General features: G+C 45.4%; 3 protein-coding genes and 1 pseudogene across 5 annotated transcripts; 2 read left to right on the top strand and 2 right to left on the bottom strand.

Moving 5' to 3' along the window:
* Positions 1 to 6111: 6111 nt before the first annotated feature.
* LOC133889173 (purple acid phosphatase 22-like) lies at positions 6112 to 7864 on the top strand (annotated as a pseudogene).
* A 3300-nt stretch (positions 7865 to 11164) lies between these two features.
* On the bottom strand, positions 11165 to 12843 carry LOC133888925 (uncharacterized). The gene is made up of 2 exons (XM_062329321.1): positions 12345 to 12843; positions 11165 to 12232 (listed from the first exon to the last, which is right to left on the bottom strand). Exons 1-2 carry the CDS (start codon positions 12634 to 12636, stop codon positions 11451 to 11453), a joined length of 1074 nt encoding a protein of 357 aa, XP_062185305.1. The 5' UTR covers positions 12637 to 12843; the 3' UTR covers positions 11165 to 11450.
* Positions 12844 to 13868: 1025 nt separating this feature from the next.
* Positions 13869 to 17484, bottom strand: LOC133889371 (uncharacterized). 3 transcript variants are annotated; one of them, XM_062329906.1, is made up of 7 exons: positions 17330 to 17484; positions 17143 to 17207; positions 16443 to 16592; positions 16269 to 16342; positions 16064 to 16182; positions 14790 to 14873; positions 13869 to 14171 (listed from the first exon to the last, which is right to left on the bottom strand). In XM_062329906.1, the coding sequence occupies exons 2-7, from the start codon at positions 17147 to 17149 to the stop codon at positions 14066 to 14068; spliced, it is 540 nt and encodes a 179-aa protein (XP_062185890.1). In that variant the 5' UTR covers positions 17150 to 17207; positions 17330 to 17484; the 3' UTR covers positions 13869 to 14065. The 3 variants fall into 3 exon arrangements, with proteins under 3 accessions (XP_062185890.1, XP_062185891.1, XP_062185892.1); XM_062329907.1 differs by having other exon boundaries at positions 17298 to 17448; XM_062329908.1 differs by having other exon boundaries at positions 17307 to 17448.
* A 552-nt stretch (positions 17485 to 18036) lies between these two features.
* On the top strand, positions 18037 to 20023 carry LOC133889693 (large ribosomal subunit protein P2A-like). The gene is made up of 4 exons (XM_062330151.1): positions 18037 to 18169; positions 18819 to 18907; positions 19279 to 19508; positions 19765 to 20023. Exons 2-4 carry the CDS (start codon positions 18820 to 18822, stop codon positions 19789 to 19791), a joined length of 345 nt encoding a protein of 114 aa, XP_062186135.1. The 5' UTR covers positions 18037 to 18169; position 18819; the 3' UTR covers positions 19792 to 20023.
* The last annotated feature ends 7243 nt before the right edge of the window (positions 20024 to 27266 follow it).

Genomic DNA, 27266 nt, shown 5'->3' with positions numbered 1-27266 from the left:
GATACACTTCAGGGCCTAGACGGTCTTGTCGAAAACCCGCTTCACAAATCTCGCTACATCTACCGCACTAAGCTGAATCCCTTGCCTGAGGTGTCCCATGGCTCCTGCCACATCCCTATGGATATCGTATATGATATCGGCATGTTGAAACAAACTTGAAATGGGAATTTCAGTTCATAGCGGTTCATATGGGATTATATGATGACAACAAGATACGTTAATTAAACATACCGCTAATGTAGCGTCCTCATCTCAATGGCTCGGGTAGGCCTCCGTAGTTGAAGTGACATGCGGCCAGACATTACCTAGGGTGTAGGTGACCCGTGTACGCGAGACGTACAACCGTAGGTACTCCTTGAAGCTTGGGTCCGCGAAAGGATGAGGCTCCTCGACAGCATCCTCAAGGGGTGGGCCAACGTCGAGACGTATGGTGCCAAGCAATTTGCCCATAGGTTGCCACGTAGTTGGCCCTTACATGTATACCTGCAAGTCAACCACGTTAGATAGACTAAAAATGAGATTAAGCATGCTATGGATTATGTATTTGATTTTAGTTACTGTGAACGTGGGGCAGAGCCGTGCAAACATTGATGAGGGAGAACGCCTGGAAGCATCTGAACTGCCTCATCACGTGGTAGGGTGAGTACTCCTTGACATAGATGTCAAAGATAAGCGGCTTCTTCGCAAGCCAGTAGTCCTCGTCGTGGTTGCACAACGGAGACAGACAGAAAGGCGCATGGTATTGTATCATCATGTGGCTATAGGGGGTCCAAACCACATCCTCTGGACACAGACGGTCGAACTGCGACCTAAAAAGTTCGTACGTGTTGTGGGCCTGCTCGTGCGCCTAGTGTAGCTATGGAGAAAAATAGTAAGAAACCAGACTTATAACATGTGGCAAGTAAAGCAGAGCTATGTTTTTTATGTACCCAACGTCAACACCACAACGAGTCCAAGGTAGGCCCGTTCTCCTCGGGTTCCCCGTACCATTCCTCGAGGTACGGGGAGTGATCCACAACGGGCCAACCGATCGCAAACCGCTCGTACGACCACAACTACACCATGAGTAGGCACTCAGCAAATGTGAGTAGTGACTCCTTCTTCATGCACACGTCGCACAAGGCCCGATACATCACCACCAGGATAGCAGAGGCTCAGCTAAACTGGAGGACATTATCAGGCCCCGCATCTGCGATCCCCCTCGTGTATAGAATAAGGGTCCTCGACACCAGGTGGACTTAGCTGCTGGTGAACATAACCCAGCTGAACAAACAAAACAAGTAGGCTCCAAGTGCCTCGCGATTGAGTACACACCGGTTTTCGGGTGGATGTATGCAAGCTTGAAGTAATGCAAATCATGATGAGTAAAATATCTTAAAAATCATAAAGTAAATAGTAAGGTAAATTACAAGGTACTTGGAATCGGAGGATCCACTTCTTCGTGGACTCTCACGGATCCAACAGGAACTCTAGCACGTAGGCGGGTGCATCACTCATTCACTGAACTAGGGCGAACCGCGCGAGCATGATGTTCATCCAGTCTACATCCACGTCAACGACTCCAACGGCAGCTCTGACGTAAGGTAAGCCTAACAGGTAGGCTACATCCTGCAATTTCGGAGCCATCTCACTGCAAGAGAGGTGGAAAGTGTGGGTCTCAGGGCTCCATCGGTCGACCAGTGTAGCGATCAGTGAACAGTCAAAATAGAATCACGTCGCAAATTCCTCAGGGTTCTCTGTCGCTCGGGCCTCCACCAAACGACACGACGGTGGGAGTCCAGATGCTACCAACTTATACCATTTGGAATATTAACTGAATGTAGGACATGCAATAAATAAATAATCAGGAACATACGCAGCTAACTCACGACATACCGGTGCTTCCAACGATCGTCGATCGTAAGTAACTCCACGGTTCACATGGTTGAAAAACTTCTAACTTCATCTAGAGAACGACAGACAAGAAGCTGCGGTGCTTCTTGTCCACTGTAGGGTCAAGAAGCTCAAGGGTCGGTGGGTGCGCCATATCTGCATTGAAACCAAATTTAAATAGTATGTATCATACATATACGCACAGTTATGTGAACAACATATAACATACAGGTACACGCAGTTACATGAACAGATCACGACATATAGGTACACAATCAAATAGAAATGTAAGGTCCAAATACAATGTACATAGGTAAGGCAATCAGCTTACAAATATAAAATCGAGATACGTTGAACACATTCACACTTGACCGCTGTCATGAGCCCATCTATATAGCAGGTACATTTTTTAGACAGTTTTTGTATGTGTGACCATTTTCATCGCACTTGCTGCATCGCTTCACCCTTGGACCTGGCTCGGATTCATCCATGTCATTTCGAATCCACCGAGTTTGTTGACGTCCCGGTATGTACTTTATCTTCTCTTTGTCTAACACGTATATCCGCGCGGGACCTGGATCATTTGTAAACGTGTCAACAATGCCATAGCCATAAAGATCGTGATTCCATGTCTTCAGTATCTGATCCTTCATAAAGTAGCGTGAAACATATTGTCGAGGCAGCATATTGGACTCCCCACATGCATCTATGACATGTGTACATGGCCCGAGTACCAATTGTGACTTCTAGAACGTATAGATTCATGTTCTATTCCTAAGCACGTACTCATGCACATGGTGCTTACATCTACCACCCCTACGACCCTTATCCTGGCACAAGATATTGAACATGTGCTCTGCAGTTCCCTCCTGATTTACGCAGTACATATGTGCCTTCTTTGTAGCCTTCTCCATATAGTCACATAGCATCGATCCATACAACATACAGTTATTTGCCACTGCCTTTGAAGCAGCTGCATAGCGATCAATGAAATATTTGCAAATTCCATGAAGAATGCCTTCAACAATTATAACAAGTGGTTGAGACCTCATACCTTGCATAACTCAATTGTAGATCTCAACAAGACTTGTTGTCATTATCCCATACCTTGTCCCTCTAGTATCATACATCAATGCATATTTCTCTCTTGGCTCATTTTGTATCCACTGTAAAAAGTTCATAACAATTGATCCTGACCTCATTAAGTATCTGTTAGGATGGGTCCAAGAGCAACTGGCTCATCTCTGTCATCTGCTACCTCAGTTGTCTGCTTCATGGTTAGTTCATCTAGTCTTGTCCATAGTGCGTTGAACTTTCTCTGCTGATTTTGGCTATATAATTTCTTGAAAAGATTCATCAAGTATTTGTTTTTAAATTGTCTATAAAAGTTTGCACCCATATACCTTATGCACAACCTGCTCTTTAAGCCGGGCCACTTTGCTCTTACACACCATCGGACACTGTCGTATTGCATATCTAGCAAAGCATGCAACAACCCTGTATGTTTATCATGAATCAAACATAGAATAATAGCATACTTGACCCACTTAAGGAACCAATACCAGTTATCCCCATTCTCGCACTCCATGAAGGCAAACCCTAGTAGCATGACTTGGTTGTTCCCGTCTACTAATTGCAGATAATATATGTTCTTTATACTTTCTTGTGAGTAACATCCCATCCAAACAAATGATGGGTCAATAGTGCCTAAATGTCTTGATGGTTTCCGTAAATGCAAAGAAAGCACGCCGCAATACTCGCTTTCTAGGCTTCTCACTCAAGGGGTAATGCTTGATGTCAAAGTAACTTCCAGAATTTCTCACACATATTGTGACTAGTTGACGTAGTAAGTTGTCATATGAATCTTTGTATGTCCCAAACCTCATCTCGATAGCCTTCTTTTTCACCTGCCATGTCTTGACGTAGTTTATTGTGTATTAGAACCTTTCCTCAATAGCATGGATTATTGAACGTGGTTCATACTTTAGGTTGTCCATAATCTCTATGTACATAACATTAACAACAAAAGCAGATGAAAGATTCTTGTAGGATAACTCTATTTCCTCAATATGGCAGTTATGCTCCCTAACTACTGAGCACTCTCAGTGTTCAATCCATTTCCCCCTGAATGCGTGCACCCACCACGGACAATCAGACACTAAACACTTGACGTTATACTCTCTTTTGCTTGATTTCACAACCTTAAACTGTCTCTGAAGAGACAACAATTAGAATTTCACTGTATCAATAATAGCCTCCTTAGTATGGTATATAGCACTATGGGACACCTCATTCTCATGATATTTCTACGGTGTCCGGTGACCCTCACTAACCACTAGCTTCGAAAATTCCTGATTCCTCCACTCTGCAAGAATATGAGTATTTTCCTCCTCGTCGGATGAATCCTCATCGGCAATGGCTTCCTCGAGCTCCTGATCATCCCTCTCCATCTCTTCAATTATACTAGAGATGTGCTCCTCCTCATCGGCTACATTCTTCGGTTGCATCTCCTCACATCCCCAATATTTTGCACATCCCCCACAGTTGTCTGGTGTGCTTCATCCACACTGTCTGACTTATTCCTGCTACTGCTTCCCTAACATTTTTCTCTGTTAGATCCTTCTAGGACGCCTCAGCTAGCAGCACAAGAGGGAGACCACGTTCACATGCTATATCTACGTACTAGCTCTAAGTAGATGTCGCATTAATCAGGATGAGCATCATGAAGTACCCTAAGTAGCATAACTTAGCATAGCTCTCAGCTTAAGCTCATGTTGCTGGGGATCCAGTTGAAAATGGTGCATCAACTACTTGCACACGCCCACTATGATCTTCTCATTGGTTCCACTAAGTCTATTAATGACATGCTAAAATTCAAAGAGATCTACACCGTTAGGATCTTAACTAATATGACATTCATCATAATATATCTGAAAATATAGCTTATCGAACATCCCTAGAAACATGCAAAAATATGTCCAACGTTAATACCGAAAACTATACTTCTGATTATCGAAACTCTGACAAAATTACCTGAATCGATAATCACCTAACAATACATTTAGTTCGCTAAAATCAATATTGCTCCTAAGCAAAATAACCAATTTAAACTAATTAAACCCCCATCTGCTTAATATATTTTCTAATTATCTATAATTATTATCTACATCACTATTTTGTAAAATCTAGATGATCTAAACTATCATATTCTAAATACAACTATATATCTGATGGTTATCCTATTATATTGAAATAGATCTTTATAATATACTACAAAAGATAGAAAAACCTTATTTTTTATTAGCTTGCTAAACCTTATATCTCATATAATGTAACTACTATTGTGTCGCTAAACCCTATATCTACTGATATTTTAATTACTAATAAAAATATAAATGTAGAAAAATTACCGAAAATCGAGATCTTGAATCCACAGATAAAAAACAGTATAACTTTGTCACGCTACGTCCCTCCCCTCTCGTCCCCTCTCTTTTTTCTGAATTTAAATGCCTATTTTAACTGATTTTTTTTATCTATTTATAGTGTGTTAGGTAAGAAGAGGACGTGCGGCGCCCTATCAGATGACGATAAGGGAAGTGTAAAGTCTAACTGCACTTAGAGATAACGATAAGAGGTACCTGTGCCATTATGACATGCTGACGGCCCTCTGAAAATACTATATACTTTTAAAAAACGGTATCCATCTATTTATACAAAACTTTCTATCAAGAATTTATTTATTTAAATATTAATGTTAGGAAATGGTAAAAAAAAAAACTCTCGACCATCCTCTGATTCATTCTATGGAGGAACGCTTTAGGGCCCATCCCATGCTAACATTTCAGTGCCCACAGCCCACTCTCGCAGCGACACAGAATCTTCCGCCGGCAGCATCGCAGCTCTGCTCTGCACCGCATTCCATTGCAAATGCTTCAAGCGAGGAATGCGAGGTGGGTAGGTGAAGACATCCCCGCCAAGCGAAGCGATGCCGTGAACTCAACGCCACACCCTGGCACCCTGCCGCTCAGCCGCCCTGCACGATAACGCTTCAAAAGAAATCCCGCGCAACACGAACCGTCCGTCGCATCGCGACCATTCCCATTCCTTGACGCCATCCGCCGCGCCCGCCCAACCCAACGCCATTGCCACCCCCTCTCTACATGCCTATATGGTCCATGCACACGCTCAACGATCGACATCTCAGATCACTGCCGCTTGCGCACGACGCGACGCGGCCAGAGAAAATGACAAAACGCTGCGTTCTCCTGGTTGTCCGCACTCTCGTCGTCTTCGCGTGGTCCGGCGCTGCCGCGGCTGAGTATGTCCGACCTCCCCCCGGGCGGATCATCCTCACCGAGCACGCCCAGTCTGCCTCCCATCCTCAGCAGGTACACACGTGTTAGCAATGCAAATGATCTGCCGGGCCGCTATTGTCGCATTGAGTTTTTAGGTACACAACCAACGCGAAATTTTGTTCACCCGATGGAATGTTTGGTTCGTGTGTTTAGGTCCATGTATCGGCCGTCGGGACGAAGCACATGAGGGTGTCATGGGTCACGGACGACAAGCACGTGCAGTCCGTGGTGGAGTACGGCTAGGCCTCCGGGAACTACACCATGTCGGCCACCGGCGATCACACCTCGTACCGCTACTTCCTCTACACTTCCGGCAAGATCCACCACGTCAAGATTGGACCGCTGGACCCCGGCACGGTGTACTACTACCGGTGCGACAAGGTCGGAGACGAGTTCAGCCTCAGGACCCCGCCGGCATCCCTGCCCATCGAGCTCGCCCTCGTAGGTACGAATTGAAAATTCAATGCCTCAAGTTGAGGGACGTGAAACAAAACTATCTCCAATCTTTGACCGAGGCGATGACATTTGATCGGACGGCTGGAAATGCGCAGGGGACCTGGGTCAGACCGAATGGACGGCGTCGACACTGTCCCACGTCAGCAAGACGAACTACGGCATGCTGCTGGTGCCCGGCGACCTATCGTACGCCGACACGCAGCAGCCGCGGTGGGACACGTTCGGCCGGTTCGTGCAGCGGCACGCGAGCCGGCGGCCGTGTACGGTCACCCAAGGCAACCACGAGGTGGAGGCGGCTGCCGTGCCGCCGCTCCCGGGCTCGCCGCACCAGTTCACCGCATACACAGTGCGGTGGCGGATGCCGTACGAGGAGAGCGGTCCAACCTCTACTACTCCTTCGACGCGGCCGGCGGCGCCGTGCTCGTCGTGATGCTGGGCTCGTACGCCTACTTCAACGCGAGCTCGGACCAGTACGCGTGGCTGGCGCGGGACCTCGCGGACGTGGACCGGCGCGCGACGCCCTGGCTCGTGGTTCTGCTGCACGCCCCCTGGTACAACACGAACGCGGCGCACCAGGGCGAGGGCGAGGCCATGAGGAAGGCTATGGAGCGGCTGCTGTACGAGGCCCGCGTCGACGTCGTCTTCGCCGACCATGTCCCTGCCTACGAACGCTTCGTGAGTTGCTCTGCTCCGATGCTTATATCTGTCCATGGCGAATTTCTTGGCCATCCAATGACACGTCTCATTTGCTGTCAAAGACAAGGGTGTATAACAACGAGGCAAACCCGTGCCGTGTGGACCAGTGTACATCACCATAGGGGACGGCGGCAACAGAGAAGGCCTTGCCTTCGAGTAAGTAACGCTAGATGCCATGCATGTCCTTGTTTTTTTTCTGTATATAAGCGGCATTTCGCATTGCTTTAATTCATTTTGCCATGTTGGTACGTAGCCTTGAGAAGAACCACAAGCTGGCGCCGTTGTCTGTAACGAGGGAGGCGAGCTTCGGGCACGGGCGGCTGAGGGTGGTGAACGCGACCACGGCGCACTGGGCGTGGCACCGCAACGACGACGCGGACTCCGTCGTCCGCGACGAGCTCTGGCTTTAGAGCCTGGCCGCCAACGCCGCGTGCTGGCAAAGCGGCGACCCCGGCGCCGTTGATTCCCGGAACGATGAGCTGTAGACCTGTAGCGTTACACATGTCTCTTATTTTGTGACCATATTTGTATACCCGATCTTCACAGGAAGCGGAGCATTCCTTTTCCTATTCGTCCGCATCATCACCTATGTCCACCTTGTGGATGCCAGACCTAGGGGTGAAAACGAGCCAGCCTTGGCTCGCTCGAGCTCGCAGAATGATGAGTCCGGCTCAGCTCAGTAAATAAAACAAGCTAGAAAGAGAGACTCGGCTTGGGCTCAATTCAGACTCGAGCTAGCCCGATAATGCTCGCGAGCCATAGCTTATCAGGCCACAAGCCTATGGTTAGCTCAGCTCACTCACCCAACCTATTTAATCGGCGGCTAAGGTTTCCTCTGACAAAAGCTATTGTCACCGCCGCCGGCCCCCGTCATCCGCAGCTCCGCCGCCCGACGTTGGCCCCTGCTGTCCGATGTCGACCCTCGCCATCCATCGCACCACCAAACCCCGCCTTCCGTTGTGCCACCGACGCCCGACACTAGACCCCGCCGTCCACCACACCGTCGACACCTGACACCGGACCCCGCAGTTTATCGTGCTGGTGTTGTCCGCTAGCCACCACAGCAATGCGTGACGTCAGCCTGCCCTCCACTAACACTACTCCCTTGTCTGCCGCGAGCTGGCTCTCGCCGTCGAGGCCACCTTCCGATGGTGGCACGGTTGAACAGAGGCAATGTTGCATGAGGACAACAACACACGCCTAAGCGTCACGAGCTACCGTGCCCATAGAGATCGCGCCGGCTCGCCTCGCCCTCCCACGTCGCCCACCGTAGCGCGACCATTGACACCTCCTCCTCCCTCGTTGGCGATGGCGTCAGTGGAACCGCGCGGAACACTCTCTTTCTTGCCTTCTCCGTAGAAGACACTACAGGCTTGATTTGGCTCGCAAGTCACTCACGAGCTAGCTCGAGCTTGATTCGATTCAAAAATAAGCCAACGAGTAGGCTTAGATCCAGCTCGTTTAGATAATGAGCCAATCCAAACCAAGTCAACATAAGCTCGAACTAGCTCACTAGTCTTTGAACTTTTTATCCAACCTTAGCTAGACCCGTTCTTAGCGTTGTCCAAGAGGAGGTACAGATGCTTCTGCCCCGTGGCTGGCGGCCGATTGGCCGCGCGGCCCTTGCGGCGACCAGGGTCCGTTGCCTGCCCGGTGGTGTTCGGCGTCCTGTTGTGGTCTCCGTTGAACCTCGCGTCGTCCCGACGGTCGCCATCGCTCGTATCCGAGACGTGTCCCCGTGAGGCGGCGCCCGGAACAACGGCTGGCTGGGTGACACGACGGCAAATGGAGTGGAGTTGCGAGAGGAGGGCGCTAGAACGTCGATTCAGAAACGGCCGACACGGCCACATCATCGTGTTGTGCACCGCGCCGCGCCGGGAACAGGCTGGTGCTTATTTGGAGAAACCTAACCTACGGTGAACCCCGAGCGTGGATAGATCCATGTTTTTCGTACGCATATCGACGGCAGCAGATTGAATTGTTTTGTTCGGATTTCATTCTGTTCAGGCCTGCGTTAAGATTTGATCCGCCCAGAACCACACGGGTGGGTAATTAAATGCAAGAGGTAAGTGATAACTATGAATTAGGAGAGGGCAAGATGCCTCATGCATGTGTCAAATGTAGCACAAAGTTAATACATACTGTAGTCTGGAGAAAATAGATGACAGATAGTCACACATGTCGCACTCACAATCGCAACAAGTTATGGGTGGCTCCAATTCAAACACCATTTTTCTTCATGTTTTTGTATTGTCTACGAGTTGGTACGGCTACAATCCAAACACCATTCTTTTGCCTAAGTTTCAGCATTAGCTGCAATTTGTCATTACCAATTTTTGGTAAGGTAGACATGAATAACGAACCAAACAGATCCCACGTCAACGTGATGAAATCGAACATGAAGGACTAATAGTATGGTAACTTGGACGAAGCCCCGGCCTCGGCGATGACTACGGTTCGTGCCCATCCCCGTCTGCACTGCCTACTACTCGACGACGACGACGTCCCGCCCGCCCCCTCGACTGGTCCCACGGCGTCGCAAGCGCCGGCGCCTCCGCAGGTACAGGAGGAAGGCGAGGAGGCCGAGCAGCAGCACGAGGCTGCGGCGGCCCCGTCTTTTTCTTGCTTCGCGCGGTGGCGGAAGTGGCCGCGGTCGTTGGCGCGCTCCGCCCGGTGCCTCTCGCGGCATCGCTACTCCTCCACCATGCGCGTGTAGCTTCTCCAGATCAACTTAAGAAGCCTCCCCGGCGCACCCGCACGGTGTTACGTTGTGTCGTTGCTGCGAGGTGTTCTTGGAACCAGGGGACGCAAGGAATATGATCAGGAAGGAGCTAGCTAGATATTACAGTGGTAATGATTAGAGATCGTGCAAAGTGGCGCGAAGAGAGAGACTATGAGAAGCTGGCAGCAGTATAAAGGAGAATGTGCACGGTGTTTGCTTGCAGGCACAGTAAAGAATCGCACACAATTCATGTCCGGAAGAGTGTTTACAAACAAGGCAGTGGAGACAAACACATGCGCAAGGAGTTCAACGGAATTGTGATTTATTTCTAATGGAACATTTGAAAAGAACGGAAATCGGAGGACTTTCAACAACGAATCCTTGCAAACATCACAAGTCGCTTACAAGATTAAAGAGGACGTGGACCAAAGAAGACTACTTTTTGCTAAATTGCAAAACAAATAGTTGGGTCATGGAGTGATCTAATCCTTGTAATTTTGGACTTTGTCGTTTGCGTGATACGGTTGTAGCGTGCAAATTCTGGTTCTAAGGGGATGGCATAGTGGCATTCCCCTTACCAAAAGCTGTGTAGGCTTAAACTGTTTTTTCTTTTGCCCTCCTTGTAATGAAAAAATTGGTAAGACTCCTGCTGTCCTTTTGAAAAAAATTCATGTCCGGACTTCAGGAAGAGTGAAACTTTGAGACTTGATAGAGATGAAAGAGGATATATATTGTCACTTTTTTTTTCTTTCCAGAGTTTTATGCACAAGCTGATTCAACCAAAAGATCATTTAACACTCATTCAGACCTGTCGCTTTGGCTTATCATGGACTGTCAGTCGACCTCAAAAGTCAAAACCTCTCTCTGATATCATGTCCAGTTACATGCACCAAAATCTCATGGAGTTGGAACTTGGAAGGCACAACCGCACAATTACTTACCAGGAGGAACCTATTCTGGCGTATATTAGTCAAGTCATCTATTTTTTTTTTCGGAAGGAGAGCAAGAGCATTGTCAAGTCACCTAATTTAAACTGCAATTTCAGAGCCATGCAAATAACAAACCACAGCAATCATAATTTATTGCTAAAACTCTGTTCGAAACCAAACACCGATAACAAAAGTGGCTAGGATTTGGTCAACAGGGCATGAATACCATGCGGATCCTATCCTAACCCAGCACTGACTGAGCAACGCTACACGTTCCAGCGTTGCTCACACGACTAGCACAAGACACGTCACACACAAGCTTTTTATTCGGTCGTCATGCGTAGAACTACTCCTTTTCATCCGAAAGCAAAACACTAATCAAACCAGCTCCCAGCCCTTGTCCGTGGGAGCTCCAGAACTTCACTTCTTGCAGACCAGGCCGGCGCCTCCCTTACCGCTGCCGCAGAGCGCGTCGGTCGGCTGCTCGATGATGTCCAAGGACCCGGCCAGGCCGTCCACGCCGGCGAAGCGGGCCACCTCGCAGTCCGTGGCGAAGATGCCGGACACCTGGTACCGGCCGGCGCCGCCCATCACGGGGATCTTGGCGCCCGCGTCCACCCCGGCGCTGACGTAGTCCGGCCTGTAGGTCTGGCCCAGCACGCCGTGCACGTCTGAGCTGATGGAGTAGAACTTGAACGCTACGTTGAGGTGCGCGAGGCTGTCGTCGGGGGTCAGGCCGTACCCGTGGATCCTCGAGTCCTCCTCGGTGACGGGCACCGCGTTGGCGACGATGCGGAACCGCCCGTCGAGGCGCACCACCACGCCGTTGGCCGGGCCGGTGCGGAAGATCGAGAGCGCGGGCGCAGAGGACGGGCTCCAGCTGGCACCGGCCACGGCGGCCAGCGGGACGGGCGCGCCGTCGAAGGTGATGGCCAGGCGGTCGACGGCGCCGTCCCAGCTGACGGTCCGCCGGACGCCGAGGTACAGGCGGTGGCCGCCGAAGCGGATGCCGAGCGCCTGCACCCAGGTGAAGTCCCGCGCGCCCAGCGCGTTGCGCTTGCCGATGAAGTGTGCGTTGATGTGCAGGTTGTTGTCCGAGAGCAGGCAGAAGTCGGCGTCTCGGCGGCCGTGGAACAGGAACTTGTTGCCGTCGCCGCCGACGAAGCGCGGGTCGTAGCACTCCGTCCCGGTCAGTTCACACACTTCTCAATCCATGCACACACAAACAAACAAACCAAACGCACAAAACGGATCAGAACTTTTGCACAATACTTGAATGCAAGTACACGTTGCACGGATGCGAGTGGCTCTTACGGCAGACGAGCTTGCAGGAGGGGCAGTGGGCGTAACAGGTGTCCCGGCAGCCGCGGGGGCACTCGCGGGCGAGGAAGGAGCACACCGGCGGTTGCGTCTGGTTGCTCTTGTCGTAGCAGCTCACGTAAGTGGGAGGCGCGCCGGGGCTCATGTAGACGGGGATCACGTCCGGGTTCGACAGGATGGGGTCGCTCAGCTGGCCAGGGTCCGTCGGCTGGGCGCCCGCCGCGGCGACGAGGAAGGCGACGGCACAGGCGAGCAGCGCCACCGCGAACGGGCGGACGGACGCCATCTCAATCTTGTTGCTGGGTGAGGTCGAAGATGAGGCGATGGCACGTTATTGTAGTGATACGGCGTGCATGAACACGGCTTCTTATAGCCGGGGGCGAGAGGTGCATCGCCCTCTGACTAAACGAGTGTCGTTGGAACCAAGCATGGCTTTTCATGTATCAAGTCTCGGCAAGTCAACTGCTCTCGCTCCGCACCTCCACATGAGACGATTCCATGCTTGTCAAGCAGGGGAACGCCGGTGAGAGTGAGAGTGAGAGAGTCAGAAGATGGAACAGCCACAGCCGATGAAATCCGTGCGCTATCCTGTTCTTGATAATGGTGTGGAGTAACATCTTCTCCACGTTACTGCAACGGAGTCTAATCCGTGCGCTAGGATAGGTCAGCACTTGCACAGCTAATCCAGGGGCGAAAAACAGTTTGTTCAAGATACAAGAAACGGAATGGCTATACGTACGACTGCAGGGTACGAGCAGTGATGATCGGTGGGGTATGATGGCCTTCTGGCTTTCTGCCATGTCATGCTGGCCGTGCGATGGCCGGTTGTACGCTACTCTACAAGAAAAGCAAGCGCAGAGAAAACGAAAGCAATGCAGCGAGTTTAATAGTTCGGAAAAGGGCAATATGATTGCCAATTGCCATTGGCTCAGCATCCAAATTGCTCTGGTTATGATATGCTCACAAGCGCATAGTTGCCAGAAATTTACTATGGAACAAAAAACTACATAAAAACAAAAAGCGACCCCATCCAGATACATGCCACAGTTACTGAGAACTTTCAAGAAAACTGCACGAATACAGTGAAAAGGAGGTGCGAAGAAAATAAGATAATCTCCAGAGGAAGGAGTAATCTTGAGTGAAAGACAACACGAGGACGGTAGTCTTTGGGGGAAGGTGTAGGGCACGACCTTAGAGGCACATGCTTATGTAACGTATCATACTCCAAGTTGCTATCTTGCTTCAGGAAGCTGCTCCAAGAAAGCTAACAAGTTATCCGTAACAACTGGATCAATATTACGGCCGGATGGAACTACCTTTGCAGTTTGCAGATCCTACACAACGCGTACTGTAAATCTGCGACACCCACCGGGTGGACTGTATTAGCCAACTTTCTCCACCGAAAAAGAAACAATCCAGACATGCTCCGGCGTTAAAGCGGGGAAACAAGCGGAGTTTCATCAGTTACCGCAAGGCCACAAGGCACAAACTGGGATATGTGTGTATTATGACGAATAGTTTCGAGGTATACGGTTCATTGATTTACATATTTTTATAACATTTAAAATACAGCTAGATAAAAGCAGACCCATTCGTCAGCAAATAGAATAGCTGGTTTGGAGGCCGAGTACTTTAGAAATTAATAAGTGCGTGATATTGCAACTAATACACCGTAAGCTACAATATTTCGCAAGCCGGAAAACAAAGATACCAACCTACCAAAACAACCATTTCTTCCTAGCTGGCGGTTCTGTTCCTTCCCGTGTAGAACTTTGGTTCTCTCTTTTTGCCACGCCACGGTTCAGTGCTTCTAGCCTTTTCCTGCAAAGACAGGATTTTTAAGTAGAACCAAAAATATAAAATGACTATGTCAGATAGAAGAAATAACTTTGATTGCTGCCCTCAAATAATGGAGAATTTTATTTGAAGCTGGGGCTGAAGCACTTCCCATAAAAAATATAAACTCCTCTGTTCAGTAGCTTGCAGCTCAAATAACTATTGTACGTCTACATTCTACACTCTACAGTGTACTATGCCAGAGCAAACACCGCGCAGGTAATATGACGGCAAAAATCACAAACCAAAATTAAATAAGGAATATCAATTAAGAAGGAAATACAGCAATGCAAATGGACTTGAGCTGTCCATTTGCATACTCTATTAAGTTTTCTTGCCTGTTTATAATTGCTGTCCATTTCTGCTCACAATATAGGAATGTTAACTAAACTTTTTACAGGTTTAACTTACATCCATCATCTGGATGTAAATTAAGAAGCTACTGAATTTAAGTGAATTATGCCACGCCATTAATCAGTTAAGGGGTAAGAACCATCGTCCCACTATGTTCTCATAGTTCATTTTTACAAGCAAACTCTTTCAACTGTTAGAGTAACAGAAATGAACACAAGCTAGTACATGGCTGGCAGTTGAAAGAACTACCTTGTATCTTCGAGCTGTCCGTGCAAGCTCCACCTCTGGCGAAATCCTTCCATACCCTCAAGTCCACTAGCAAGAATCATACGCCTACAAGGAAGTATAAGACCACACGCAAGCAAAATTTAAAGAAATTGTGTGAATGAATTAATGGAAATTCACTATAGCTGATTTTCCCCTCTGTTTACTGTAACAAACAATTTTTTTCTATAAAAAAAGTGTATCTCACAATACGGAAATGTTTCTAAGCAAAAGATCTGTATACTCCATCCATTTCAAAATATAAGGCCTGTAAATTTTGTAATGTTATTTAAAATATCAGGCTCGCATGCAGATTTAAGGACCTTTTTCCTTTCTTTTGCCCTCTTTTATTTAACCTCTCTCTTCAGCATTTATGAATGAACATCCACACTGATTATTCCCTCTCTTAGTTCCAAGTGATTAATACCATGGTCATTTCGCTTTGCATTCTCTTGGTTCATGACCACCTTAATTCCTGTGCTTGGTCAAAATAAGCCTTATAAAAAGAACCAGAAGGGGTACAGAGCTAAAGTAACATCAAGAGGTAGCTGGAGGTCATAAGTCTGGAACCCCAAAATAATCTGAACAAATAATGGGTGTGCATATGAAGGTCTAAAGTATGCCAAGCAGGAACCATGCAGCTATCTCAGATGTCACAAAATGCCTCCAGCACCTGAGGGAGCCTAGAAGTTTTTGTCAAGGAGCATTTGGTAAATACCACGAGCTGTCTGTCAATCTAAAAGTACTGAAGCGCACTGTATAGTGCTGTTTATACTGACCTTTGAACACTTTTGAATGCACCAGTCACAGAGCTCTATAAGGTAGTTGAAAACTTGGACTAAAAGTACAGTAGAAGAAAATATGTTTTCGATACATGCATTGAGAGCAGCTATGATTTGTCCTAACTCATTAAGAGCCTGAATGCTTAGGGTGGGTTGAGCACACTAATCTACAACTACCTTGGAGAGTTTAACTTAATAGAAAACTCCCACGTACATGTTCTGCCATTTTTCTGTCTCCTCATCTAGTTTACTAGTTCAGATTGGAAAATACCCCTGAAGGACAGAGCATTTGGTATATCTCCAAGACATTTCTAGTTAAGTGGATCACTCTACAACAGCTCTAAAATCTCTGATGAGAAGATAAATAAACCTTAAAGGTTCATCTAGGGGATAAAAATACCAGTTAACAAGCTGTTAATCACGTGATGATGCTATGATAGTATACAGGACAAAAGCACCAGTTGCATATTAGGCTACCTTTCTAGCAGCGTGACTTCTGAATGGAGTTGGGTAGCTCTCTCCTTTGCTTCTTCCAGGGGCATCGAAAAACCCAATTTATATTCACTGTCTTGCATCCGCTCCCTTATTTCCTTGTCCTGTAATAATATGATACAATGCTGTACATTGAATAAACAGCAAATAAAACCAGACTACAGCTTCAAATGATTGTAATATAACTAACCCTTTTCTCAGCACATTGTCGGTATAGCACAATTTCGTCTTGGCAGAATGGCTCAATATCATTGATTTGTAAGCCTAGAGAATAGAAACGATGTTTTCCTTAGAACACTTCCCTACATAACTGCGTATGGAATAAGAGAACATGATTCGAATGTCAGAGAAACCAGTTACTCACATAGGAAAAGATTTTTGAGTATACTGTCACAAAGCTCAACACCTTCAAGGACATGTGATGCAATCTCTTTTGGTATGACAGGGGATGGTGGCCCACGCATGAGATCATCACCAACAAGGATGGTCTCCTCCATCGTTTCTTGATTATCGACTGTTAAAAGGAAGTCATGACAAATTGACACCAAAAGCACAAGCAGAAAGCTATACCTGCTGCACACAGTTGAAAGCTGTGAATGGATTCAAATTTGTTACTTCTATAGCATGGATCTAGTTCTTGCATAATCAGCAAAAGGAGCAGTCTTTTATTATCCTCAGCCCTGGAAGACATTCTTTTTATGAATAGAAAAGATATTTTGTTTAATGTGCTGCAGCACGACGTGCACAAATGCACATTGTTCCCCCATCAATTCTCCTTGTGCACTGAATATTTACCACCGTGCAAGTGTAACCATAACCCCAGATTACATGCTATTCCTACGAGCGGCAGTTCCTGTCTCCAAAATCAATTTGCCTGACGCCAAGTTACCACTCACTAGGGCTCGGCGCCCTAACACGCCTATCAATCAACGAGGCAACAACTCCAAGTCCTAACCCAAACCCATTCTACCAAAAACACAGTTACTCCCACCAAATTTGACACAGGAAAACGCTCATCAAGCAACAAGAGATATTCAACGGTAGGAAAGACAGTGCGCGCGTACCATCCATGGTTCTCTAGTACGCTCGCACACGCCCAGAGAAGAACCCGAGGCGGCCGACCAACTCCCTGCAGCCAACCAACCAAGAGGAAAATACAGAAGAAGTTAGGCTCGGCTAGCCCTAGGCAAACCAGAGAGATAGAGAGAGAAAGAAAGGCCAAAGAGACCGAGAGGGGAGGGGATTCCCCACCAGCCGGCCGGCGTGAAGTGGATCGGAGGCGGGGACGGGCCGACGGCGAACACGAAGGGGAGGACGGCGAACACGAAGGGGAGGACGACGACGAGGAGGGTTTATGGCGCAGCAGCGAGCGCCCGACGCATCTGCGGGCTTTGCACAACCAGTCCTGGACAAGGATCACGAAAATTCCACGCGTATGTATTTCATTTACGTTGAAATTTGAGCTGAAATGTAAGTGAAAAAAATTATAAAATATATGTGAAAATTAACAAATGACAAATTATAAAATACGTGTGAAAATTAACAAATGACTGAGTATGTGTAGGAGGGATGGATGATAAGACCGTGTTTATTTTCTCCCCTGAATTTAGGATTTTGGATTGTAAAAATTTATTTTAAGTATATTATGAATTATATCATAATCTAAATATATATTTACACAATTCACTTTAAAAATCTGATCGTTTATTTACAGAATTTACAATCCACGTTCACGAAGTTGTATTTTCCCATAACTTTTTTTTAGAAGATTTCCCCTGAACTAAGCCCATGAAAATCGAATGGGCCGCGTACGCAAAGCACAAGCGGAGGCCCACGGTGCAACCATTCTCCATCACGAGAGATTGGTTGGCTGATCAACGGCTGGGACGGCAGGTTCCCGAGCTAGGGCAGGATCTATGACAAACCGACGGTCCAGATCGCGGGATGGCAAAGCCGCGTGCAGTATAAATCCACAGCCCAACCTAACCCTCCGGAGCCCTTCCGCGCAGAAGCCGTAGAGACCACTCGAGCTCTCCGCCGCCGCCGCCGCCGCAACAGCTCCTCCTCGGGCTCTCTCCCTCCCGGATCCAGGTAATGGCACGCGAGTCCTCTCTTTTTGGATCTATCTGTGTCTCGTAGCTTCTCTAGGGTAGGGTGATCTCGCTGTTGGTTATAGGGTTGTTCTTGTTGCTCGGTCAGGTGCAAAATGCGTGCTTTGCTAATGTTATTGCGCCCTAGTGAAATCGGATGCTATTGTTGAGATGATTGTGTGCGGTTCAGGGATTGATGACATGTAAGATTTTGTGCTAGGTTCTGTGATTGTATATGGAGCATTAGGATTTACATTTTGAACATTTGAACCGCTTGATGGATTAGATCTTTAATTGATGAAAGCGTGGATAAGATTATTTATGGTATTGCAGCGTAAATGTTCAGTATTGTTCTGTAGTCTGAGTTTTCTCAGTGGTTTGGTTGTTTCACTTAAGGTATCCAGGACTGACCTTTATGCACCTCTGTTCTCATTGTGGAGAAGCATATTGATGTTTGTCTGGTGTTGCATTGTGCCTGCAGTGTGAGAAGTTCATCTTCATTGTTGGCATAAAAATGCTTGTTTTATTTATGTTAGATTCATGATGCTGTGATAATTGGATTTCAGGTTGATTTGTTAATTGTACATTATCATCTCTTACCTAGTTAGCATAGGAACTAACAAAGACTGTTTCTTTTGTGGTTTGAGCAGGATGAAGTTCGTTGCATCCTATCTGCTTGCTGTCCTCTCTGGCAACTCCAGCCCCTCTGCGGAGGATTTGACTGCTATTCTGGAGTCAGGTAATTTCATTTAATTAAATGCCAATTTAAAGCATTGCAACTGGTCCTGTGGTTAACACTTGTTACAATTAATTCCGCTAGGTTTGCTAAGAAGTTTTGGCTTGGCAAACCCTTTTGCTAAGGAGAATAGTTTTGGCAATAGGATAGCCTTGCCTGACTGTAGAATGCAGTTAATTTTTTTTGTCAAAAAGTTTTTGTATTTAATTGGCAGTGAACAAATCGAGCTCAGGTTCTATGATTTGCATTTATGTTGTGTTTGTTGCAATATGGATCCTGTATTCTATGATTTACTGTTTGTGTCCTTTCTGCACATAATTCGTATGTAGTGAAGCCATCTTATCCTATTATTATTTTTCTTGTATATGTTGCAGTTGGCTGTGAAATTGACAATGAAAAGATGGAACTCCTGCTGTCCCAGCTGAGTGGTAAGGACATTACCGAGCTTATTGCTGCTGGTAGGGAGAAGTTCGCTTCTGTCCCTTGTGGTGGTGGCGGCGGTGTAGCTGTTGCAGCTGCCCCAGCTGCTGCTGGTGCTGGGGCTGCTCCTGCAGCTGAGGCAAAGAAAGAAGAGAAGGTGGAGGAGAAGGAAGAGAGTGATGATGTAAGATCATGGTTCTTGACCAAGTTCCTTTTAGTTGCATTTCTATTCCCTATCAGTATTTATTTGACTGGTATGCAAAAGATTACGCTACTCTGTTTTTATGCATTATTGACCTCTTCCAATGCTGTTATGACATGTCACTTCATATGCCATATTGCCACGAATCCTACTGTATCTTTTTGGTTCCTTCTCAAGATGTCTACCAGTTGTATCAAACTAAGTTTGGAAACTAACTATGTTGAACATGTATTTGCAGGACATGGGCTTCAGCCTCTTCGACTAAGTTCTGCAGTCATCAGAGTCAAATCTTTGGGCAGGAAAACCGCTATCATGATGTTTGGATTTTAACCTTGTTTTAGAATTTGGAAAACCCTGGTCTTGATTTGTAGTAATTCAGACGTCTTGATTTGTAGTAATTCAGACGTAGGTTATGCTGGTTGGTTTACTGGTGAACCAAAGTTTTGCTATCCTTTTTCGATGCTTTATTAAGAATAGATTACCGCATCAAAATTTCATGGCTGTTCTGAAATTCTGTCGTTCCATGCCAGTTACTTCGAAGCCCTAACGTGTGCCTCGATCGTTCTTCTGCCTGTTAAACGTGTATGTTGTGCTTCTCTGCTTTATTAAAGTTTTGGTTGTGACGTCCTCGTATAGCTTGCTTTGATGCTCTTATCGGGTTGCCATTGCCTTGTGATCCTTTTTTGTGCCATCGGGGCGAAGCATACAGCTCAGGTACGAGCTAGTTGTCGCCTTTCAGTTCGCTGCGCGAGCGTTGTAGTTCCCGCATATTTCAGCTGAGGAGGCTATATCTGCACTTAAGTTCCGAGGCACTCTTGCAGCCTAGCTATAAAATATGAAATTAGTAAGTGATACACAGGTGAGCATAACTATAAAATATGATCCTAATTGAAATGTATATATTTGTCTCATGCACTATGGGAGGGTGGGTAGATATATTGCAAAAGTTCCTATATCAATGGCAAAGGAAATGCCCTACCTCAGTGTGGTTTGAACTATTAATTAGTATAATTAGAAGTAACCAATTAGGTTTATGATGAAACCTCAACAGAAACTGTTGAGTAATGGTAGCAAGTAATTGAGTTCAGTAATTTGTCATAGAAAATTATTGATTTTATGGTAATATAGAGAAGATAAAATTGTTTGGAGCGCTCATAGAACCGGAAGCGCCCTTGTTTCAAAAGTCAGCATAGCCCAGTTCTTGTCTTCGAGCTTTTATTCCTCAATACACTTCGTTCCCTTCTTTCATAAGTAGCAACGTTATGGCATCGATTCATCTGTCACTTCGTGCTACTTGCAAGTCTGTTCTCTGCTAGAATTGCTCTGGAGTTTGTAGCGCAGCCTGAAGAACTTTCAGTTCGGTAACACCAGCATTTTCCAGCTTCTCGGGACTGAAGTCGTTGAACAGCTGAAACCGATCGGTAGGTTTAGATAGGCTAGAATCACTTATAGCAGTTACAGCCTGTAGTTTCCAGAAGAAAATCTTTAGTATAAATAAGCAATTATCAGGTCTACTCGTCAGAAAGTTATCTGAAGGCAAGCTAACCCTATGGGTCATCTTGACATGATATATATTGATAAAAGAAGTTTGTACAGTTGATGTCGATGCTTGACCAACTATGACGATCATTCAATTTCTGATGATCCATATCGCCCTTTATATATCCTAAAATGTGGCTGATGCCTACCCTCTACCGGGATGCATGTGCGTGCTCTTCTGGATTCGACCGAGATGTCACAGCACATCATATTTCTTGACACGAACTTGTAACAACTGATGAATTCGGAGTTCACACGTTCATCAGTTGAGCAGCAAGCATCGCAATGCCCATGCAGTTCACTTCAGACTGCTCTGTTAGCTTGCATACGCCTGCTGCATAGTTGCTAGTACAGCATCACCTGAATTTTTACCCTTGCGGCTTCCTAGATCAAAGTTCAGATTCGAACTCTTGACCGAACTCTTGAGATGACAATTGTTCCGTGGTGAAAATCTGGACAAGAATTTCAGCGAAGTTGTCCGCTGCATGCACAGCAAGATTCACCTCTGAACAATCAAATATGACTAGCATAAGCTGCCAGTGTTTGTGAAATGCAAATTGCACTATCCATCATGAGAGTCGACAGGTAGGCCAGGCGTCCAGCCCATGCCGTCCTTGGATCCTAGGATTCGAAGATCCAGTCCTCCCCCACCTCCTTCCACACACTTTCACTGCGTCGTAGTAGGAGTGGCTGCTTAGCTAGGTGGTTGCTTCTTGCTCCCTCCACGGTTCACACCGTCTTGACATACAAAACGACAGTCTTCTGTTGACCCGAGTCGCACGCAGTGGCTTGCTGCATTCGATGCGCAAGTTTTTTTCTTTTTGAGAACTCATATATATCAAAACATTAAGAACAGAGTACAGAGTTCAGGGAAGGAAATCCCTGATTACATGGGTGTAGCAACCTTGCTATTGGAAATGAAGCCTGAACTACTCCTATCGACTCAAGCCAAAGAGCAGAACTAAACAACGTGATTTTGAGAAGAGTTTCCGATCTGGTATCACTGGGAAGTGGCTGATGGTCTCGTCGATGACCTACAGTACAGATGGCGAACCTAGGCGCCGGACAGCGGCGACTGAGACATCCTGGCAAGTTGAGGACGACTTTACCATCTTTAATGGTAATGGTTTCCCTTCAGAATTTAGAATCTTTTCATGACGGGATTTTCGTTTTCTTTAACGCTCTAACAGTTTTTTTTTATGGTTTTCGTCACGAAGGGATTCTCAGAGTCATTCCTTTCAGAACGGGATTATCTCTTATTTCCCTTCACGATTCCCTTTGAAAGAAAGCTGTTGGAGATGAGAGAAAATAAAGAGAATGAGAACGAAAAAGAAAATCAGGAAAAAAATAAAATGAAGAAAATATGATTATAAATAATCTTATCGGTTACGGCTACTGCCAATTGACACCAGCAGGCTAGTGAGTAAATGTGCAGTCACCGGGCGTTCTACTACGTACGTTGGCTCGTAAACACAATTGCACCACGGACGTCACTTTTTTTTCTTTCTCGTAGCGCCTTTCCAGCGTAACGGCCAACGTTGTGGTGAGATCAATGCGGTCCGTGTGTCTGAACGTACGTAGCCCTTGCTTAGCACAGTGAAAAGGACCACCTAAAAAGCAGGGTTTTACGAGATCCGTATGATCGGCAGCTAGCTCTCTCGAAATACTACGGAATTTTCAGTGGCCGATATAAAGGAGTCAGATAAGGGGTTTATCCATCTATCTATCCCTCTTCTTGTTTAATTTTCTTCTCTTTATTTCTCTCTTTTTTTCCTTCCTCATCGATAAAAAAAATAAATTGTTAGGAACACTTTAAAGAGTTTCCATTGGCTACAAAGTTGTACGGGCTGGAGCCCCTAGCCCCTTGATCCGCCCCCGGGGAATTTTCCCTGTAGATAAGGTAAGGTAGGCGACCGCGTGATGTATCTGTGTTGACCAGTGTGGCCTGGCCGACATGGTGGTTGCAGACTTTTAACCACGCTCCATCTGTAGATAAAGTAAACTAGGGTCTAGATAACAAGGAAGCAAATTTTATAAGATTATATCTAGAAAGATTTTTGTGAGACTCTATTTATGTTATTTATCTCGTAATTCAATCGCTGAGCTGAAAATGAGAGAGAGAGTGAACATGTGTCATCACAGGGGAGAAGTTTTTTCATAGGATAGGGTCCTATAGAATTTGCTTCCAGCTAACGATAGGAAGCGGGAGGGCAAAGGAACCCGAGCTCTAGTGCAGCTCTGCCCTGAACCATCCGATCAAAACTGTAGTGCGACAGTTGAAATGTCACATCGGTGCGACGATAACATAGGTAACCCTGTTGCGGTAGCCTCTCTTACTGTGCCCAAAAAGAATCCCGAGACGACGTTGGGCATAAGGCTATCAACAAGCGGAATTCAAGTGAGCCAGTCATAGCAAGCTTGAGCTCGATAGAAACATGAGTCGAGCTCAATCAAACTTAAGTAATCGACCAAATCTAGAGACAGGCTCGAGCTCGGCTCGTTAATAGTTAAAACTAGTTTGATTGGCGCATCTATGTCGCGAACGTTTTTATTGTGCTGTATAGAGCACGACAAAAGAAGACTAAAAAATTTAGGTTCACAAATTTTGTACATTTCAATATTTATTTATGAAATTATTAATGTTAAACACATTCAATTAATTATAGAGAAAATAATAGTACTTTTATGTATGCATATAGTTTTAACATGTAGGTGAAAGTAATACTAACTCAAAAAAAATTGTTTCATATTTTTTTGAGTTTTAGATATTTTTCTTTGCATTTTAGATTTTTTAGCTAATTTATTAATGTAACTAATATTCATTTTGACATTTTTCTAGAGTTTCCCGAAAAAGAAAATTACATATGTATGTATATGTAAATGTATATATATACATATGTATATATGTATACATACCAAGGACCCACTGCTACAGTAGCTACAGCTCATGGATTCTGCCACCATTAGTAAATAGTATTAATTTATAAATTTTCTTCTTTATCTCTAATAAATATATAAATTATTAAATAAAATAAAAAGCTCTTCGAATTGAGCCTTTAACGAATCGAAGTCTCGAGCTTTGTTTTACAGTCCTAGTTGGGCACTCCTGTGGTAGAAATGCACGGCGCCGTAGATCGTGCACTGTTTCTCTCTTCACCAGGACGATTGGATACGCATACGCTCCTGTTCACGTTCGTGGGCTGTCGTCCCCGCCGGAGCAGAATCATCCAAGGCGAACTGATTCCTGGTTCCGTGTCCCTGCATGGTGGCGTCAGGCGTGGCGCGAGCGAGGTGAGCTTTGCTTTGGATACCTCTGCACCGGCACGTGATGATGTGGAGGTGAGGTGGACGCACGCCATCGGGGAGCAGCAAGAGATGCGTGCACTCTTGTCCGCATCCATCCATGATCCGTCATGCACGCACTCGATGATTCGTTTCCCTACCTCGTTCAGTGTTTCTGCCCTGGGCAGTGTCGCTGTCCGATCTCACTCGCAGAAATCCCAACTCGTATCAGGGCGTCGGAACGGAAACTGCAGTTGCAGGACTCCCCAACAGTTCGGGCGAGATTGCGGCGGCGCCGGCAGCAGCAGACGCGCCACGCTAGCGTTTGGTCACCGGCAGTGGCCGCCACTTGCGCCTCGTTTCTACGAGAAGGGCTTTGGGGTTGTGAGTTGTCGGGTGTGGCATCTCGGCGGACAGGGCTGCTGGGACGCATGAATGCTATAGAAGATTCATAGCGAGCAGTTTCGCCCCATCTATGAAACGACTGAAATTTTTTGGTCTCGAGATTGTTGAACTTAATTACATCTTAATTAACTAGATCATTAATTCTAACATCTAATACCACTTTAATTGCGAAAGCATGTGGACATATCGGCGTTTGTAGATATCATCTAGAGTTGATCGGTGAGGAGGAGATACGTTGGTGTAACCGTGTAGATCGTCGGTGTAGTGGATGTCAACGTGGTGAAGTACATCGGTGAAGTCACAGCAGCGACAGCTTTCATCTTGTTTTCTGCGCCTTTTTACGATCAGATTAGAAGATGTGGAGGAGGTCAAGCCAGACGTGGAAATTGCGATAGCACGTTTTAGAACTCCTCTTTTTGGTTTTTATAGTGTAACGTATGGTGAGATCATAACCATTTGTTAATTGTGGCTCCCGATCAGATCGTTCAAGAGTGAATGGACTCTCTCTTTCTCGGTCACGTTAAGGGTTAAGGATCACGTCAATACATAAGGCCGATATTAATTCTAGCATTCTTTCCCTTAATCGTAAGGCTAGCATCATAAATCCACTGTTATGAAATAACACACCAAGGCCAATCATTGCAGCAGTTGATTAAATACATCTAAAACTCAAATATCTATAGTATACCATTTTGTCTTAAAATAGAAGTTTGTTATTTCAAATGGGAGTTGGTTTGCATTATGATCCTCTTATATAGAATCATAGGCTTTCTAACAACCTCATACCGACAATATAATCACAAAAGATGTGAGGTGATAAGCCTTTAGTGAGCAGATCTGTAAGCATTGATTTAGTACTTATATACTTGATACTTATTGTTTGATCCTAAATTCTATTTTTTATAACATGATACTTATGTTGATGTGATTGATATCATCACTCAACTTGTTGTTACTCGTATAAAAAATTACGTGTTGATTATCGCAGTACAACGTAAGTGGTTTTGAAATGTTGTCTACCACTTAATCCCAGGATAAAATTCTTTAGCTATACAGGCTGCCCGGTGGTCTCATAACATGCTACAAACTCAACTTGCATCGTTGACAATGCCGTAAGTATCTGTTTAGAGCTTTTCCACGAGATAGCTACTCTAACGAAGGTGAAGATATAACCTGACATGGATTTCTTAGTATCCACACACCTCACAAAGTCTATATCTGAATAACTAACAACTTCAAGGTTATCAGATTTTCTAAATATGAGCATGTAATTCTTAGTGCCTTGCAAATAACGAAGAACTTTCTTAACAGCTTTCTAATGGTCCGATCTTGAATTTGACTGATCTCCGTCAAGCATCTCGGTTACAAAAGCTAAGTTAGGGCGTGTACATACTTAAGCATACATAATGCTTTTCGATAGCTGAAACATAAGGAACCGACTTGATCTAATGAACTTCGTATTGGTTCATCGGACATTGAAATGTTCCAAGCTAACCCTTCACAGTAGGAACAGGCATAGCATATCGCTTATGTATATTGTATTTCTTCAGTACTCTATCAATGTATGCCTTTCGAGATAAACCTAATACTCATTTGGACCGATTTCAGTGAATCTCAATATCAAGAACATAAAAAGCTTCACTGAGATCTTTTATATTGAAATTAGAGGACAAAAATCTTTTGGTCTTAAACAGCATATCCTTATCGCTGCTGGTTAATAAGATATCATCCACATAAAGGATTAAGATGGTGAATTTATTCCCTTTAAACTTTACATAAATATAATTATCAACTTTATTTTCTTTTAAGTAAAAAACTTCTAATAACTTTATCAAACTCGAGATACCACTGCCTAGACACTTGCTTTAGACTATAAATTGATTTCTTAAGACGATATCCTAAATGATCCTTACCTTCCATGACAAAAATATTTCGGTTGAGCCATGTAAATATTTTCTTCCAAGTCATCATCAAGGAATGCCATCTTTATATCCATCTGATGCAACTCTAAATCATAATGCGTTACAAGCGTCATAATTATTCTAGATGAATCTTTACTTGATACAGGAGAGAAAGTTTATTATAGTCAATCACTTCTCTTTGCAAGAAGCCTTTAGCTATGAGCCTCACTTTGAACTTTTCGATGTTCCCTTTAGAGTCATACTTTATTTTGTAGACCCATTTATAACCTACTGTTTTGACAGAGTCAGGGATTTCTACTAGGTCTCATACATCATTATCGCCCAAAGACTTCAATTCATCTTTCATGGTATTAAGCCACTCAGACGAATGCTCGCTTATCATAGTCTCTTTATATGAGTCGGGATCTTCTTTCTTCCCTATATCATTAACATCCTCATTCATCATATAGATAATGTAATCATTCGAGATGACATGTCTCCTGTCATACTGTGATCTCCTAATTAGTTCATTAGGCACTGCAGAACTATGACTGGGTACTGCAGGGGACTATTGAGACTCATCGTTAGATGTATCGTTAGGAATTTCAGAGAC

Source organism: Phragmites australis, chromosome 13 (genome assembly GCF_958298935.1).
Source record: "Phragmites australis chromosome 13, lpPhrAust1.1, whole genome shotgun sequence".
NCBI lineage: Eukaryota > Viridiplantae > Streptophyta > Magnoliopsida > Poales > Poaceae > Phragmites > Phragmites australis.
Note: the sequence above shows the minus strand (reverse complement) of the source record. Positions and strands in the feature narration are given on the sequence as shown.

Coding starts and splice junctions, on each gene's coding strand:
- LOC133888925 (XM_062329321.1), bottom strand. CDS start 12,636: ATGGCGTCCGTCCGCCCGTTCGCGGTGGCGCTGCTCGCCTGTGCCGTC. Junction 12,233..12,344: donor CTCCTGCAAGCTCGTCTGCC/GTAAGAGCCACT, acceptor TGGATTGAGAAG/TGTGTGAACTGACCGGGACG.
- LOC133889371 (XM_062329906.1), bottom strand. Junction 16,183..16,268: donor GACAATGTGCTGAGAAAAGG/GTTAGTTATATT, acceptor ATATTATTACAG/GACAAGGAAATAAGGGAGCG. Junction 14,874..16,063: donor GAAGTCACGCTGCTAGAAAG/GTAGCCTAATAT, acceptor ACTTCCTTGTAG/GCGTATGATTCTTGCTAGTG.
- LOC133889693 (XM_062330151.1), top strand. CDS start 18,820: ATGAAGTTCGTTGCATCCTATCTGCTTGCTGTCCTCTCTGGCAACTCC. Junction 18,908..19,278: donor GACTGCTATTCTGGAGTCAG/GTAATTTCATTT, acceptor TATATGTTGCAG/TTGGCTGTGAAATTGACAAT. Junction 19,509..19,764: donor AGAAGGAAGAGAGTGATGAT/GTAAGATCATGG, acceptor ATGTATTTGCAG/GACATGGGCTTCAGCCTCTT.